This window comes from Cynocephalus volans, chromosome 11 (assembly GCF_027409185.1).
Source record: "Cynocephalus volans isolate mCynVol1 chromosome 11, mCynVol1.pri, whole genome shotgun sequence".
Taxonomy (NCBI): Eukaryota; Metazoa; Chordata; class Mammalia; order Dermoptera; family Cynocephalidae; genus Cynocephalus; species Cynocephalus volans.
This window is the reverse complement of record NC_084470.1, coordinates 58955875-58972541: the sequence shown is the minus strand read 5'-3', so window position 1 is coordinate 58972541 and position 16667 is coordinate 58955875. Positions and strand designations below refer to the sequence as shown.

Below are 16667 nucleotides of genomic sequence, written 5' to 3'. Positions count from 1 at the left end.
GACATGTCAAACGCCTTCAACAGCCCAGGATTGGGCACTCGGCAGATCATCCTCCTACTCTGAAAGGCTGGAGAGGTGCTGCTGTACGGTGCAGAACCCTGATGGGCCCAACCCCAGGTGCTTGTAGAGATGCAGCACCCAGGCAGGGGAAACAAGTGCCAAGTCTGTTGCCCTAAGTTTGAGCTCTTGGAGGATAGGGCTTGATTTCTCTTCTAAGCCCATGCCTGGCCTTCAAAGGCTGCAGGTGTGCTGGACACAGGAGAGCTCAATCTGCTGGGAGTGATCTGGTCTGTGTCCAAAGCCAGAGAATTTGGTCTTTACCCTGGAGGCACATTGTGCAGAGGTATTGGAGTTTACTGTGAAGAAAAGTGACTTGGTCAGAACAGATTTAGCCAGGGGACTCTCAGACTGGATTTCTGTGGAGTCCTGGTGAGCCATGCTGTGGCAGAGCAGAGGTCATGGCCATAGGAAGAGCTGGAGCAGGCTGCAGGGGATACAAACAGGACAGCTGGGAATCAGCAGGTCTGGGAGACCCAGGGGGAGGAGTGGTTGGAGGAGGCTAACCTGCCCACCTTTAGCCACAGTTGTGGCAAGGAGTTTGGAAGTGTCCAGGATACAGTGGGATGTGTGGGACTGGAACCTTGAAAAGAGGCTCTGGTTGGAGACAAGTATGGTGCCATCCAGCAGAGGATGACTGAAGCCAGGGAAGGAAATGTCCAAGGAAACATGGGAGATAGAAAGGCGAGCTCTGGTGGCCCCACTGCCCTGATGGAGGGAGCTGTAGTTAGGCGCTGGCCTCTGGGGCTGTGCCCTAGGCTGTGTGCCTGCCAAGAGGCTGGGGCCAGGGGCCTCAGAGGGCCACACCACTGCTCGTGAGCTTTGTGGGAGCTCCAGACATACACTCACCCCCAGCCCTTGCTTCTGCCTTTCCAACAGCCTCTCCCAGCACCCTTTGGGTGATCCCCTCACAGCAGCCCTTCCTTTCTTGAGATTTGTCTGAACACCCACCTTCTCAACTGGGCTGCCTGTCTCCTCCAAAGGCTGGACCCACATGTGTATGTATGTCCATACTGTCCATATTGCCAGCTCTTCCCTGCTCTCATCCACCCGTGCTGTGCAGGACAAGGTGATGGTCTTAGGGGCAGGGGCTGCCTCTGTGATGACAGCATGTCTGGTTCTCTGCTGCTCTCACCTGGAGCACATATTCCAGGGGTAGGGGGTCCTGGGACATGGCTGGGGAGACCCTGAGCTTGGAAAAAAGTTTGGGGCCCCATGGGGTCACAGCACCATATCCCAGGATAGTTGGGGGTTGGGGGGTCAGTGATAAGGGGCAGCTCCAGCCTTCCTGGGCAACAGGAAAACAGGCAGCATGGATGGTTCCTACTGCCCCAACTGTGGCCATACCAGAGAGCCCCCAGGCCCTGGAGGAGTCCAGGGGAGACAGTGCTATCCCCATCTCTCCCCACTCAGCCTGGATTCCCAGGGGAGGCTGCAGGGCCAGGCATATTGGAAGGAGCCCAGTGATAGTGGTGAGTGTTAGATCTGCTTTCTGGGTTGCCCAGAGTTATCCAGGACTGGCAGGAAGAAAAGGGGACAGGGCCCAGATAGGGGACTGCTCTTCTTGGGGATGTCTCTCTGCCTTTGCATCACCCGCCTGATGAAGAGATACACATATACAAAGACTCAGCTCCTCAGGATAATGGCCCTTACCTGGGGGTGTGTGTCAGGGGACTGTCCACAGTCACAGAAGCCATTCAGGGGAGAGAGGTGGGAAGTCGAAGTCAAGCTGGTTAAGAGGAGGGGAGTGAAGCAGGGGGCAGTTATGAAGGTGGAAGCTACAGGTACCTTGAGAGCAGTGAGGAAAGGAGGGAGTGGCCAGGGGTGACCTCTGGGCCTGGTGGGGGCAATTGGTGAAAGGGGTCTACGAGAAGTGTAGATTGAAGGAGAGGACTTCTGGGGCCAGAATGAGGACTTGTAGGTAGGGGGACCTGGCCTGGAGCATGGACAGGCCCACCAGTGGGGGCATGGGCAGGAGTGGGTGGATTCCTGAGAGATGAGCTGCCACTGAGAGATGAGCTGCCACTGAGAGATGAGCTGCCACTGTGAGTGGTCCCACCCTCCACATATGGGCAGCCCCCTCTCTGCAGGCACAGCTGGATGGCATCTGCCTGGGACTGGTTGAAGGCATACTAGGTGGTGCGGAGTGTTGGGATGGACATGTATAAGAACGATACAGGTTCTCTCCTCCTCCTGGCTTCCCCTCCAGAGGGGGAACGGATTACTAGGATCCAGCCCAATCGGGCGTTGGACTCCCTAAGATGATTCCCGAGTCCTTCGTTTGCTGGGGGCTGCTCCGCCTTTCAAGAGGATTGGGGTGGGGCACAGGAGGCCCACCAGACAGACAGAGGGATGGCTGAATCACAGGAGGGGCCGGCGGGACCCATGGCCTGAGGGCTCGTCTGGGCATCCCACGGGGTTAGGGGTGAGTCACTTCCAGCTGCAGCCTCCCTTTACCCTCCTGCTGCTGCCTCTTTGGTCTGCAAGAACCTGTCCACATTTCAGCCTCCAGCAGTCACTTCTGCTGGTCACTCCGTCATTAATCTAAAGCAACCAAGACCTGTGACTCTAGGTGGGGTTGGGGGGGCTCCCTCAGCATTTATCTGTCGAGAACCTTATGGGGGATTCCCAGAAGCCACAAGGTGGGGGTTACTTTACACTTAAGTGCGTCATATCATCTGTCGGAGGAGGGGTGGGGGTGGGGGGCGGCGACATCTCGGGGAGATGGGTGAGGGCGGGCCGTCTGGGTCCCCGCCTGCCGCTCCGCCCCCTGGATCAGGGACTTTTCTCTGCTGTGCCGGCGGGACTGCAGCGGCGGCGGGAGCAGGAGGGCGCGCAGGCAAGACCCGGACGCGGGGTAGGGGGGCGCTGGGCCTGGACCTGCCAAGGCCGTGGGGGGCATGTACAGAGGAAGGGGTCCTGGCTGACCGTTTCTACCACCCAGGATGAGGCTGCGGCTACTGGTGGCCGCGCTCTGCGCCGGGATCCTGGCGGGGGCGCCCCGAGTGCGGGCCCAGCACAGGGAGAGAGGTGGGCACTGCTAGAAAGGACCACGTCCGGGGCACTGCACGCCATCACCCACGGCTCCACTCGGCCTTCCCCGAGCCCCATCCCCACCCCACCCCCACACCTCCACGACCCCCGGCGGTTACCTCCTAACTCTGCGCGGGCTACTCTTAACTCTCCCCGGACTCTCCCAACCCTCCGCGATCCAGCCCTGAATTACCTAAACCAGCTCCTATCCTGCTGGCACCCAAATTCTGGATGTGCGCTGGGTCCCCTGACCTATGCCACCCCGCGCCGGCCCCCAGAGGCTGACCTCATTCTCAGATCTACACCGGTGCCGGCGACCGTCCCTCCCCCGCACGCCCCAACCCTCAGCGGGAGAGTCTGCTGTGGGCCCCACCGCGGCTCTCTCCAAGGCTCCCAGGCCAGGCCGACCCGGTCCCGGTTTGCATAAGCAGATGAGGCCTTCTCTCCACCCCACCTCACCCCACCCCTCCAAGTCCCAGGGGACCACAGTGCTTGGAGGGGCGTGGGTGGGCTCCCAGAAAAGGTCGTGATCTCTCCTCCCGGTCCAGTGACCTGCACGCGTCTTTATGCCGCTGACATCGTGTTCCTACTCGACGGCTCCTCGTCCATTGGCCGTAGCAACTTCCGCGAAGTGCGCGGCTTCCTCGAGGGGCTGGTGCTGCCTTTCTCTGGGGCGGCCAGTGCACAGGGCGTGCGCTTTGCCACGGTGCAGTACAGTGATGACCCACGGTGAGTAGTGGACCGGGGTGGGGGGTAAATAGGGGACTGGGGATATCCTTACCAAGACAGGGCAGAGAGCCCAGAAACCCCAGGCCACGTCCTTCCAGAGATAGGCTTTGGGGAAACCAGAGACCCCCTAGCCAGGACCTCCTCTGGAGATAAAGGTAGAGATTCCCTAGGTAAAGCTCTCAAGCCCTGAAGCACCTCCAGCCTAGAGCCCTGCCAAAGACAGGGAGGCTGTTTTCTTACCTGGAAATGGGAAGTTCAGGAAGGGTCCCAGGAGCCCCAGATGCCCGGTGCTTTTTGGACTCTCCACGTTCCAGCCACCTGACCCCTTTAGCCTCTTCCTTCACCAGAAGGTCTCTCTGTCTGGCCAATGTCCTCCTTTCTACAACTGGACCTTTCCTCCTGTAATTGTTTAATTAACCAGACATCCTGTCCCCTAGGCTGTGAGCCCCAAGGGCTCCAGGTCTGCCCAGGTCCAGTCACAGGTGGTGCACAAAGGAACACCTAGGCTTTGTTAACTTGGGAGCTTTGGAGGTGAGGGGTGGGAATCACAGAACCAATAGGACCCTCAAGAGGGCCTGACACCCACAACCCCAGAAGCCTCCTAGAGGCCAGAGACCCTAACCCCTAGACAGTTGCCATCCCTCTCATTCCCAACAGGACAGAGTTTGGCCTGGATGTGCTTGGCTCTGGGGGTGATGTGATCCGTGCCATCCGTGAGCTCAGCTACAAGGGGGGAAACACTCGCACAGGAGCTGCAATTCTCCATGTGGCTGACCAAGTCTTCCTGCCCCAGCTGGCTCGACCTGGTGTCCCCAAGGTGATCCCTAACCCTACCATGCTTCCCAAGGTGAACCCAAATTAAGTGTCCGAGGCAGCTGTGACTTGACCCCTGCACCTGCCCCAGGTCTGCATCCTGATCACAGATGGGAAATCCCAGGACCTGGTAGACACAGCTGCACAGAGGCTAAAGGGGCAGGGTGTCAAGCTGTTTGCTGTGGGTGAGTACTGAGCTGGGTGACAGGTCAGTTGGGGTGGAGACCAGTCAGAGAGCATGTGGGCAACCGAACCTGATTGGGCATCACCTCAGGGATCAAAAATGCTGACCCCGAGGAGCTGAAGCGAGTTGCTTCACAGCCAACCAGTGAGTTCTTCTTCTTCGTCAACGACTTCAGCATCCTGAGGACACTACTGCCCCTCGTTTCCCGGAGAGTGTGCACGACTGCTGGTGGTGTGCCCGTGGCTCTGCCTTGTGAGTTCCCGCCCACACTGTGTACCCTGACCTGGACCACTGACACCAACCCCAACCTGGGAGTACTGATTCCATCCCATGTGCTCCTGGCCCCGACCCTGACCCTACACCAGAAATGCTTACCCCTAATCCTCCTGCCTGGTCGCCTGACTCCCCCCATTCACAGCCGATGACTTGACTTCTGGTCCACGGGACCTGGTGCTTTCTGAGCCAGGCAGCCAATCCTTGAGAGTACAGTGGACAGCAGCCAGTGGCCCTGTAACTGGTTACAAGATCCAGTACACTCCTCTGACTGAGCTGGGACAGCCACTGCCAAGCGAACGGCGGGAGGTAGGGTGTCAGAAGTGATAGGTGGGTGGCTGGGGACTTGGCTGGGCAAGAGATGTGACCTCTGACCCTGGGCAGGTGAACGTCCCAGCTGGTGAGACCAGCATACAGCTGCAGGGTCTCCGGCCACTGACAGAGTACCAAGTGACTGTGGTTGCCCTCTACGCTAACAGCATTGGGGAGGCCGTGAGTGGGACAGCTCGGACCAGTGAGCAATTCTGCCATCCTGACCCCGTTCACCTAACTACCCTCCCCAGTAACCCCTTCCCACTCCCAACTCCACTAATCCCTGGTGGGACCTTCCCCCAGCTGCCCTGGAGGGACCGGAGCTGACCATCCAGAACACTACAGCCCACAGCCTCCTGGTGGCCTGGCGGAGTGTGCCAGGCGCCACTGGCTACCGTGTGACATGGAGGGTCCTCAGTGGTGAGTGAGAGGCATGGGCTGAGTGGAGTCCCTGCATGTCAGACAAGATTGTAAAGTGTTGAGTCTGCAAGGCCCACTGACCCCTCGGTGCTCCCCATGCAGGAGGGGCCACACAGCAGCAGGAGCTGGGCCCTGGGCAGGGGTCTGTGTTGCTACGTGACCTGGAGCCTGGCACAGACTATGAGGTGACAGTGAGCACCCTGCTTGGCCGTAGTATGGGGCCTGCCACTTCCCTGACTGCCCGCACTGGTGAGAAACCTGGGCCCTTTCTTCTGGCTGGGGTGGGCAGGCAGGGCAGGGTGCAAGGCCACTGATGTCCAATGTGCTCTGGGCAGACACCTCTGTTAAGCAGACCCTGCGCCCAGTCATTCTGGGGCCCACATCCATCCTCCTTTCCTGGAACTTGGTGCCTGAGGCCCGTGGATACCGGCTGGAGTGGCGGCGTGAGAGTGGTCAGTGCAGGGGGTGGGGTGGGCAGGCAGGGGTCAGGGCTTGGTCTCGGCTGGCCTGACCCTGTCATCTTGCAGGCTTGGAGCCACCACAGAAGGTGGTGTTGCCCTCTGATGTGACCCGCTACCAGTTGGATGGGCTGCAGCCAGGCACTGAGTATCGCCTCACGCTCTACACTCTGCTGGAGGGCCGTGAGGTGGCCACCCCTGCAACAGTGGTCCCCACTGGTGAGGGCTCTGTGGGCCTGGCCGAGTGAGTGGAGAAGGTATGGGAGCCCTAGGCTGCCTCTCATGCTGTGCTATCCAACAGGGCCAGAGCCACCTGTGGGCCCTGTGATGGACCTACAAGTGACTGAGCTGCCTGGGCAGCGGGTGCGAGTGTCCTGGAGCCCAGTCCCCAGCGCCACTGAGTACCGTGTCACTGTGCGCAGCACCCAGGGTGAGGTGGACGCAGACAGCACCCCGCCACACACTAAAGTTCCAGCCCTCTGATTGTACCCTTACCCCATCTCCTTCCACTCCTGGGTCCCTTCAGCCTTTTCCCTGTCTCCTTGTCCATCCACCTCCCAAGATGGCACTGAGCCCAGAACTGCCACAGGGTCTCTCTGCCCCTTACCCTACCCCAGCCTGTCACCTCGCCCAGGTCTGTCTTCGCTCCCTGCCCCACATCCCTGTCCTTGGCTTGCACCTTCTTCACAACCACAACCTCAATCAACTGCCCTTCTGTTACCCTGGCTGTGACCACTGTCCACACTGACCTTTCATCTTATGCCCCCATCCAACACTGGCCTCTATCATCCCACATCGATGTCTGTTAACGGCCAGTCAACTCGCATTGCTGTTGTCTTACATCCCATGTTGCTGTCCACTGACCCCTATCATCCAGTGTCCGCATTCATCACTGGCCTCTTTCATCCCATATTCTCATCTCTCACTCAAACTCTTCCTCCATATCACATCTCTCACTGACCCCCCACCCCATATATCCCCATCCCCTGTGACCCTTTTCACCCTGTATCCCTATCTGTCATTGACCACCATCACCCGACATCCCTGTCTCTTACTAACCCCTACCCGCCCACCCTGCCTTCTCCCTTAGGAGTTGAGCGGACCCTCATGCTTCCCAGTAGTCAGACGGCCTTCGACTTGGATGATGTTCGGCCTGGGCTTAGCTACACTGTGCGGGTTTCTGCTCGAGTGGGCACCCGCGAGGGTAGTGCCAGTGTCCTCACTGTCCGCCGGGGTGAGCAATGCAGGAGGTTTGTAGGGGACAATTGCCTGACTCATTCTGATCCTAGTCCTGACCGATGACCTCTGTCTTTAACTCCCAGAACCGGAAACCCCACTTGCTGTCCCGGAGCTGCGGGTCGTGATGTCAGATGCAACGCGAGTGAGGGTGGCCTGGGGACCTGTTCCTGGAGCCAGTGGATTTCGGATTAGCTGGAGGACAGGCAGTGGTCAGTGTGGAGTGTGTGGGAGGATTGCTGAGGGGAATGATCAGGGTACAGGGGACTGAGGGGACAGGCAGGAGCCATGACAGCCTTTCCTTCTGATCCTAGGTCCGGAGTCCAGCCAGACATTGCCCCCAGACTCTACTGCCACAGACATCGTGGGGCTGCAGCCTGGAACCTCCTACCAGGTGGCTGTGTCAGCACTTCGAGGGAGACAGGAGGGCCCCCCAGTGGTCATCGTGGCTCGAACTGGTCAGGGCTTGACCCAGTCCCTTGGCAATCTGCCTCCAGTGCCTCTTCAGACCCCCATGCTTCCCCCTCTCAGACCCTTACTTCTTCCCAGAACTCCAGTCTTCCTCTTCAGATCTGCACTGCCTCCTCCCTCAGTCCCTGCTTGCCCCTCAGTGTCCGTTGCCTTCTCTTAAGCCCTCCCCTTCCTCAGATTCCCCTGCCTCTCCTCTAAGATCCCCACTATCCTTGCCCTTGGTTTTCCACTACCTCATCCCTCAGGCCCCACCATCTTTTTTGCTGGACCCAGTTCTCCTCTTAGACTTACAATTTCTCCATGGTCAGACTCTCTCACTACCTCCTATACCTCCATCAGACCCCCCCCACCTACTGTCAGACCCTGCTGTCCCTCAGATTCCCACTGTCCCCTCTGTCAGAACTCCCACTCCCCCATCTGACCCATTCACTGCCTCCTCTGTCAGATCCCTTCCTCCTGTTAGACTCCATAGTCTTCCCTTATCAGATGGCCCCTACTACCCCCACCATCAGACCCTCCCCTGCCTACCCCATCAGACTCTACCCCATTGCCTCTCCCCCTAGATCCACTGGGCCCAGTGAGGACAGTCCGTGTGACTCAGGCCGGCAGTTCATCTGTCACCATTGCCTGGACCAGGGTTCCTGGCACCACAGGATACAGGGTTTCCTGGCACTCAGGCCACGGTGGGGACCAGGGATTTGGGAAGTTCGTGTGGGGCAGGTCTGGATGGAATGGGGGTTGGGGGTTTCTTGGGGGTGCAAGTAAGGCATTGGGGGATGAGTCTGGCTAGCTCTGACCCCTCACCCCATATATCCCCATCCCCTGTGACCTTTTCATCCTGTATCCCTGTCTTCATTCCTGCTTCCAGGCCCAGAGAAATCCCAGTTGGTTTCTGGGGAGGCCACGGTGGCAGAGCTGGATGGGCTGGAGCCAGACACTGAGTATACAGTGCATGTGAGAGCCCATGTGGCTGGTGTAGATGGGGCGCCGGCCTCTGTGGTTGTGAGGACCGGTGAGTGGACCCTGGCCAGCTGCCAGCCACACCTTATTGGCTACCTCACCCTGCTGTGTATTCTTGACTCCTCTAGCTGCCCACTCCATCGCTGCTCAGAGATTGCCCTGTCCACACTCATCCACCTTACACTGACTAAGTGTTCACCCACAGAGACCTCCTGGCTGCCCCGTGCTGCCAACTCCAAGGCACTGACCTCCTCTCTCTCAGGGCTGCCAACATTGACTGTCACACTAACCTGTCCACACTAACTTCACACAAACCTTCAAACTTCCCCTGCATTAACCCTGCCTGCGCTGCCACGCTGTTCTCTGCCAGACACCCAGTGGTCCCTGACCCCTTATCTTGCCTCTGTCCCCAGCCCCTGAACCTGTGGGCAGTGTGTCAAAGCTGCAGATCCTCAATGCTTCCAGCGATGTTCTGCGGGTCACCTGGGTAGGGGTCACTGGAGCCACAGCCTACAGACTGTCCTGGGGCCGGAGTGAAGGTGTGGCTCCCTGACCCTGCCCTTGTCCTTTCTGGCTGGGATTGCTTCCTTTGGTCAGCCACCACCATCCCTGACTGTTGCTTTCTGCTCACTTGGCCAGGTGGCCCCACAAGACAGCAGATGCTGCCAGGAAACACAGATTCTGCAGAGATCCGGGATCTCGAAGGTGGAGTCAGCTATTCCGTGCGAGTGACCGCGCTTGTCGGGGACCGAGAGGGCGCACCTGTCTCTATTGTCGTCACCACGCGTAGGCGGAGCTTGGGCTGGAGCGAGACTTGGATTGGTGGCTTGAACTATTTGGGGGGCGGGGCTTTGCTGGGGCTGGGAAAGGGACCAGGGACTGGTAATGAGCCTGTGGGGGCGGGGTCTGAGAGGAGGGGAAGGATGAAGCCTGGGATAGGCAGAGGGGCCGACTGAGGGAGGTGCGTGTTCCAGGGTTGGTCTCGGATTGGCTCAGAGGCCAGTGGGGGCGGAGCCTTCCTGATTTTCGCTCTTTCTCTCAAGCTCCGGAGGCATCATCAGCCCTCGCGACCCTTCGCGTAGTGCAGCGGGGGGAGAATTCGCTGAGGCTGCGCTGGGAGCCAGTACCCGGGGCGCGTGGCTTCCGTCTGCGTTGGCGACCTGAGGGTGAGAGGTGCCTCCGGTAGGAGGTTAGGGATCAAGGGGGTTGGGGCTGTGGGCGGAGTCAGAGAGGTAGGCGGGGTCAGTGAGGGTGGGCGGGGTCTGTCATTGGGAGTCTCGAGGGATCAGGGACAGTAGGTGGGATTAACCAATGAGGTGGGTGGGGTCAATGAGGTCATTGAGGGTAAGTCGGGCAGTTTCAGTAAAGTGGGCAGGGTCAGTGAGAATGAGGAACATCAATCAGGAGGGAGGACCCGGTTAGCAGAGTCAGTCAGTGAGGTGGTTGGTGTCACCAGTCAGTAAGGTAGGGGGGCTAGTGAGGTGGGCGGGCCCATTAATGCCGGTAGGTAACGCCCCCCCACATGCTCCCGGCCCCCACCTTCGTGCCTGCCCCAGGTGGTCAGGAACAGTACCGGGTCTTGGGACCTGAGGTCAGTAGCTACAACCTGGAGGGGCTGGAGCCAGCGACACTGTACCACCTGTGGCTGAGCGTCCTGGAGCCGGCTGGAGAAGGGCCACCCATGGAGGTGACTGCGCAAACTGGTGAGCCCAGAAGGCCCACCCCGCCTTGGTGTGGTCCTCCCTGGACTGGTGACCCACCCTGATTTCCTGCACTCCAGGCTCTGAGTGACCCGTCCTGTAGCCCCCCCCCCACCGTGACACTGAGGTGATCCCAGCGTGACTTCCCATGACACTTAACTAAGATGAGCCCACCCCAGGATCTCCGATCTCTCCCCTCTGGATTCTCAGGACACAGCCTCTGATCCCTGATCTTTGATTCCTCCTTCAGAGACACCTCGTGTCCCAAGCACTGAATTACGTGTAGTGGACACCTCGATCGACTCAGTGACTCTGGCCTGGACCCCGGTGTCCGGGGCATCCAGTTACATCCTATCCTGGCGGCCACTCAGTGGCCTTGGCCAGGGTGAGGCGGAGACCCGGGGTTGGGGTGGGCTGGCAATTGGGGCTTCATGAAAGGCCTCGTTTCACCGAGTTCTGTCCTCTGCAGAAGTGCCTGCAGCCCCCCGGACACTTCCAGGGATCTCGAGCTCTCAGCGGGTGACAGGGCTAGAGCCTGGCATCTCTTATATTTTCTCCTTGACACCTATCCGGGGGGCTGTGCTCGGTCCTGAGGCCTCTGTCACACAGAACCCAGGTATGGTGGGCACAGTAGGAGTGGCCAAGGGGGCTGCTGGATGGGTCGACTGCTTCAGTAACTATGCCCCCTTCCTGCAGTGTGTCCTCGTGGCCTGGTGGATGTGGTGTTCCTGCTGCATACCACTCGAGACAATGCTCATCGTGCAGAGGCTGTGAGGCGGGTCCTGGAACGTCTGGTGTCTGCACTTGGGCCTCTTGGGCCACAGGCAGCCCAGGTTTGGCAGTAGAGGCAGCCAGAACCCTACCTCTCTACTCCAGGCTCCACACCAGCTACTGTGTCACTGCCCTGCCATAGGTTCAGCCTTTCTCCTAGCTCTCCCCCAGGCTCCAGGTCTTCTTTCCTGCTGGTTGGCCCCCTATCCTGCTGTCATTGTTGACCCCCTAATAAATATCGCAGGCTTAGTCAGATCCCCATATCTCTATGTTTCTCTGGGCTCTATGTGCCTCTGTCCTTGCTCTGTCATTCTCCCAGGCTCTGTCTCTTCCCCCACACCAGGTTGGCCTGCTGTCCTACAGTCACCGGCCCTCCCCACTGTTCCCACTGAATAGCTCCCATGACCTTGGCATCATCTTGCAGAAGATCCGTGACATCCCCTACATGGACCCAAGTGGGAACAACCTGGGTGAGGACAACAGTGGGTGTGGATTCCTGGGGATTCCCCTTTGGGAGCTTGGTATCCTAGGGTTCTGACATGTCCTTCCTCCTAGGTGCGGCTGTGGTCACAGCTCACAGATACCTGTTGGCACCAGATGCTCCTGGGCGCCGCCCACGCGTGCCAGGGGTGATGGTTCTGCTAGTGGATGAGCCCTTGAGAGGTGACATATTCAGTCCCATCCGTGAGGCCCAAGCTGCTGGTAAGGAGTAGGGCTGATGGAGATAGAGCCTGGGAACAGGGGTGGCCCCAGCAGGGTTGTCATTCAGGATGCTGGACCCCTCCTCAGGGCTCAATGTGGTGATGTTGGGCTTGGTGGGTGCGGACCCAGAGCAACTGCGTCGCTTGGTGCCGGGCATGGACCCTGTACAGACCTTCTTCGCCGTGGATGATGGTCCAAGCCTGGACCGGGCAGCCAGTGGCCTGGCAGTAGTCCTGTGTCAGTCAGCCACTCAGGTTTGGAAAAGGCCTCTGGGGGAATAGATGGTGGAGAAGAGGGAGTCTGGGGGTTCTTGGTAGAACTGCGTGGCCTCAAAGAAATCTTGTGCCCACAGCCACGGCCAGAGCCTTGCTCGGTGCATTGTCCAAAGGTAAATGTCCAGGGTTGAGAGGGTGGGCGAGGCCCTACCAGGGGATAGCCACTCTGACCTTCATCTGACATGTCTTTCCCCAGGGCCAGAAGGGGGAACCTGGAGAGATTGTGAGTGGCTCTGCTGGGGGCTGGAGAATGGGTTGGGCAGCAGTGGGGAAGGGGGAGGTTGGCAGAACAGGGCTCACTGGTCACTCTTCCTAGGGCCTGAGAGGACAAGCTGGGCCTCCTGGCCCCCCTGGCCTCCCGGTGAGTTCCTCCCCGCACCTGTCCCTGTGCCCTGACTGGCTTAGCACTTCCTTACCTGCTCTTTTCTCTCAGGGCAGGACTGGTGCTCCAGGCCCCCAAGGGCCCCCCGGAAGTACCATTGCAAAGGGTGAGCGGGTGAGTGTGGAGACCATTGAGGTTCATCTAAGGCACTCCTCAAAGTTTTCTCAGGGCCTTTAGAAGACAGAAGGGAGAAGCAGAATTAGACTCACAGGGTACTCCTAAGAGCCTAAGTAGAGATGGTAAACTACACTAGAGACTTTGGGGGAGGCTTTGAAGTAGAGGGGCCAATGGGGCTTTGCAATGCCCCACAGAGCCTGGGTGGCAGTCCTAAGTCCCAGAGTCAGGGAAGGGCCTCTGCCTCATCACTGCCCTGATGCCTGGGATTGGGCTGCATTTAGCTCTGAGGGGCCAGTTCGCTGTCCCACTATTCTACTTTTGACAACATCTGGGGACCTGTAGGGTGAGGAGACCCTGGAGTGGGGCTCCTCCAGCAAATGAGGGCACTGGGGGAGGGTCCCTTCCTGCCCTGACCTCTTTGCCTCCTTAGGGCTTCCCTGGAACAGATGGGCCTGCAGGCAGCCCTGGCCGGCCTGGGACTCCTGGGACCCCTGGGGCCCCTGGCACTCCTGGCCCAAAGGTGAGCTAGCCTTGCCCTTGCAGGTCTTGGTGCGACATTTTGTTTGAGAGGGTGGGTGATTCTGATTCTTCTGACTCTGGCCTCCATTTTCAGGGCTCTTCAGGGTGGCCTGGCCCTCGTGGGGAACCGGTATGTGCCTTCCTTTCTTTGTTCTCCCAGCATCTTCCTGTGGTTCTTTCTACAGGGTGGGGAGCCTGGGCAGTGGGGCAGTGGGGGCCACCCTGAGACTTGCCTGGGCCCAAGCACCACTCGCTGCTCTGTTTTGTTCTCAGGGAGAACGAGGGCCTCGAGGCCCGAAGGGGGAGCCGGTAGGTGAAGAGGGAAGGGATGGGTCCAGGATGTCCCAGGGAGGAGCAGGGGTGGCCCAGGCCAGACCCTGTGCAGGGCCTAAGGTGTTGTAAGAAGGAGCTGGGGCACCTCTAGGGGCTTCTTTCACCTCCAGACTCTCATATCCTGAATCCTGCCCACTGCTCTCTGCCCCTGCAGGGGCAACCTGGACAAGTCATTGGAGGAGAGGGACGAGGGCTTCCTGGACAGAAAGGGGACCCTGGACCTTCGGTAAGTGCCAGGGTATGTGACACAAGTGATGTGTGGTGGGAGGACCAGGAGGGAGGCAAAAGTGGGGTCTGTAGGATTGCACCTTATGCTTTGTGTCCTCCATCAGGGTCCCCCTGGACCTCGTGGCCCATTGGGGGACCCAGGACCCCGTGGTCCCCCAGGGATTCCTGGAATACCTGTGAAGGTGACAGCATCATCCCCATATGGTCTCACAACCTCCGTGTGACTCAGAGATCTGGTGACCCCATTCGAATCCACCCAACTCCTGCTGGTTGCTCTAAGCCCATGTGGCCCTTTGACCCCCCCCAATGACTCCTCAGTCCCCCCATGATCCTAGTAATTCATTTTGATCCCATGATCTTTATCCGTCCTGGTATCTTGGGGAGGGAGGTATGGCCCAGGGTCATGTGGTCATGATCTGTCTTCCAGGGTGACAAAGGTGATCGTGGGGAACGGGTAAGTAAGGCACAAGGTATGCTGGGGGTGGCTTGGAGTCTGATTCTCTAGCCAATCCCTGACCTGCTGTTCTCTCCCAGGGTCCCCCTGGACCAGGCAATGGTGGCACTGCTCCTGGGGAGCCTGGGCTGCCGGTAAGGGGTCCTCGAGGCTCTGCTGGGGAACCTGCTCAGGGATGTGGGTAGAGGGACTAAAGGTTCTGCTGGGGCAGTGGTTGGGTGCTGGGCTTAACAGTTCTTGGCTCACATTTTTACTCACCTCCTTCTAGGGTCTTCCTGGAAGCCCTGGACCCCAAGGCCCAATCGGCCCCTCTGGAGAGAAAGGAGAAAAGGTACAAAACTTGATCTCTGGGTGTCTCATTTCTGGGGTGGGAGGCTGGGTGCTGGGGGGCCACACCTCTCCTGGGTCTTCCCACCTATGTGTTTCTGCTTCAGGGTGACTGTGTGGATGGAGCCCCAGGCCTCCCAGGACAACCTGGGATCCCGGGTGAGCGGGTGAGTGTAGGGGTTCTGAATATGGTGGGCACAGCTCCAGCCCCCACCCTCAACCATCAATTGCTACTCCATTCTTCTGTCCAAACCCAAATCTCTGAACCCCCAAATTCATCCCTTCCAGGGCCTACGGGGAGCTCCTGGAGCCATTGGCCCCCAAGTGAGTACCAGCTGGGGGGTCAGATGTGAGAGGTAGTACTCTGGGACCCCCACAGTGCTGAGGGAGGCTGGAAGATCAGGAGAGAAGAGTTCTTTCCAGGTTGTGGTTTTGGGATGTGTGTGTGTTGGGGTGGGGGTTAGAGTTTGAGACACCTTGTCTGGGGGTTGATGGTCAGGGCCCCTCTTCTAACTTCTCTCTCTTCAGGGTGACCGAGGACTGACGGGGCCCCTGGGTGAGACTGGAGAGAAGGTAAATGCAGCCTGGGTGGCTCTCAGGGCACTGGAGGATCTGGGGCCAGACTCAGCTCTGACCTCTTCTGTTCCATCAGGGCGAACGTGGACCCCCTGGCCTAGTAGGACCCCAGGTAAGCCCACTGACCCCATGCCAGCGCCAGCTGACCTGGGCTCTGTGCCCCCTCCTGGTTCTGACTTCTTGCCCTTGACTCCCACTGCCCCTGCCCCTTCACCAGTTCTCACATGACCTCCTAACCCCTGCTGCTGCAGGCTCAACTGTCAACTCCAGGGACCCAGCTTTTAACTTTCTGACCTTGCTGAACTGACCTTGACTTTCACTGACCTGGTTGGTCTCTGTCCTGCTGCCAAGTTTGATCCCTGCTGACCTAAATCCCAATCTTCCTTGGCCCCTGTCTAGCTCCCACCGCCAGCCTCTTGCCCTGGTTTGCCCATAATCCCCCTGCCCTCGCCACCTGGAGCAGCACTTCTGTTCCTCTTCAGGGGCTGCCGGGTGTTGCTGGACGTCCTGGAGCCGAGGGTCCTGAAGTGAGTCTGTGACTGTGATGGGACCAGGAGTGGGGCTTTCATGTGTTCCTTCCTCCTCCTCTCCTCCTGGGTTCACACTTTCTCCACATATAGGGGCCACCAGGACCCACTGGCCGCCGAGGAGAGAAGGTGGGTCATGGGCTGGGGGCCATATTCCCTGGTCCTGGGGATGTAGCAGGTGAGACACTGGGACCTTGGTTCCTAGGTGGGCCTCTGACCCATGCCTGCCCTTATCCTCTCTCCACAGGGGGAGCCTGGTCGCCCTGGGGACCCTGCAGTGGTGGTGAGTGAAGAGAGGATGGGCCTCTGAGCCCAGTACAGGTTTGAGCATGACCTACCTATAAACCATTGTTTGGGCTGTGTGACTCCACAGCCCTGGGACCCTGGGCAGGCTCAGAGTCTCCTTGTGCTATAACCTTCGTCCAGACTCCTGGATGTTATTCTGTGACCCATGACTGCCATACAGGTCATGAGCTTTGTGTCAACCTGTTTTGTGTAACCCCTACTCTGCTCCCAGTGGTGACCTTGTGACCTCTGGGCAGAGACTGAGCTCTGTGACTTCCAGTTCTACATAACCCCTATCCCAATCAAGACTTTGGTCCTATGTTCCCCAGGTGGGGCCAAGCTGTGTCTGTCCTCTTTGTTTTCAGGGAACTGATGGTGCTGGAGCCAAAGGGGAGAAGGTAAGTCTGGTGTGGGCCAGGAGAGGTTATTACAGGCTAAGGTCAAGGTCACAGGTCCTATTCTCTGTGCCTGTCTGGAGGCCCCTGGAGGTCACAAGGGTTGTGGCATGATAGCTGGGTTGTAGGG

General features: G+C 58.9%; 1 protein-coding gene across 1 annotated transcript in view; it reads left to right on the top strand.

The window, feature by feature from the left end:
* Nucleotides 1-2884: 2884 nt before the first annotated feature.
* COL7A1 (collagen type VII alpha 1 chain) overlaps nt 2885-16667 on the top strand; it is a 31702-nt gene continuing 17919 nt past the window's right edge. The window contains exons 1-48 of the mRNA XM_063113550.1: nt 2885-2914; nt 3002-3087; nt 3639-3819; nt 4477-4636; nt 4724-4817; nt 4907-5068; nt 5235-5398; nt 5474-5603; nt 5705-5821; nt 5924-6070; nt 6157-6273; nt 6349-6498; nt 6581-6709; nt 7370-7513; nt 7602-7727; nt 7830-7973; nt 8550-8669; nt 8855-8998; nt 9360-9485; nt 9586-9732; nt 9990-10112; nt 10503-10649; nt 10897-11031; nt 11116-11262; nt 11343-11479; nt 11761-11887; nt 11973-12119; nt 12207-12373; nt 12472-12507; nt 12591-12617; nt 12711-12755; nt 12828-12890; nt 13324-13413; nt 13507-13542; nt 13686-13721; nt 13900-13971; nt 14078-14155; nt 14401-14427; nt 14508-14561; nt 14696-14758; nt 14862-14921; nt 15043-15078; nt 15283-15327; nt 15407-15442; nt 15813-15857; nt 15951-15986; nt 16105-16140; nt 16508-16540. Of these exons, the coding sequence (XP_062969620.1) occupies nt 3003-3087; nt 3639-3819; nt 4477-4636; nt 4724-4817; nt 4907-5068; nt 5235-5398; nt 5474-5603; nt 5705-5821; nt 5924-6070; nt 6157-6273; nt 6349-6498; nt 6581-6709; nt 7370-7513; nt 7602-7727; nt 7830-7973; nt 8550-8669; nt 8855-8998; nt 9360-9485; nt 9586-9732; nt 9990-10112; nt 10503-10649; nt 10897-11031; nt 11116-11262; nt 11343-11479; nt 11761-11887; nt 11973-12119; nt 12207-12373; nt 12472-12507; nt 12591-12617; nt 12711-12755; nt 12828-12890; nt 13324-13413; nt 13507-13542; nt 13686-13721; nt 13900-13971; nt 14078-14155; nt 14401-14427; nt 14508-14561; nt 14696-14758; nt 14862-14921; nt 15043-15078; nt 15283-15327; nt 15407-15442; nt 15813-15857; nt 15951-15986; nt 16105-16140; nt 16508-16540 (4671 nt within the window). The 5' untranslated portion in view covers nt 2885-2914; nt 3002. The remainder of the gene's footprint in view (nt 2915-3001; nt 3088-3638; nt 3820-4476; nt 4637-4723; nt 4818-4906; nt 5069-5234; nt 5399-5473; nt 5604-5704; nt 5822-5923; nt 6071-6156; nt 6274-6348; nt 6499-6580; nt 6710-7369; nt 7514-7601; nt 7728-7829; nt 7974-8549; nt 8670-8854; nt 8999-9359; nt 9486-9585; nt 9733-9989; nt 10113-10502; nt 10650-10896; nt 11032-11115; nt 11263-11342; nt 11480-11760; nt 11888-11972; nt 12120-12206; nt 12374-12471; nt 12508-12590; nt 12618-12710; nt 12756-12827; nt 12891-13323; nt 13414-13506; nt 13543-13685; nt 13722-13899; nt 13972-14077; nt 14156-14400; nt 14428-14507; nt 14562-14695; nt 14759-14861; nt 14922-15042; nt 15079-15282; nt 15328-15406; nt 15443-15812; nt 15858-15950; nt 15987-16104; nt 16141-16507; nt 16541-16667) is intronic.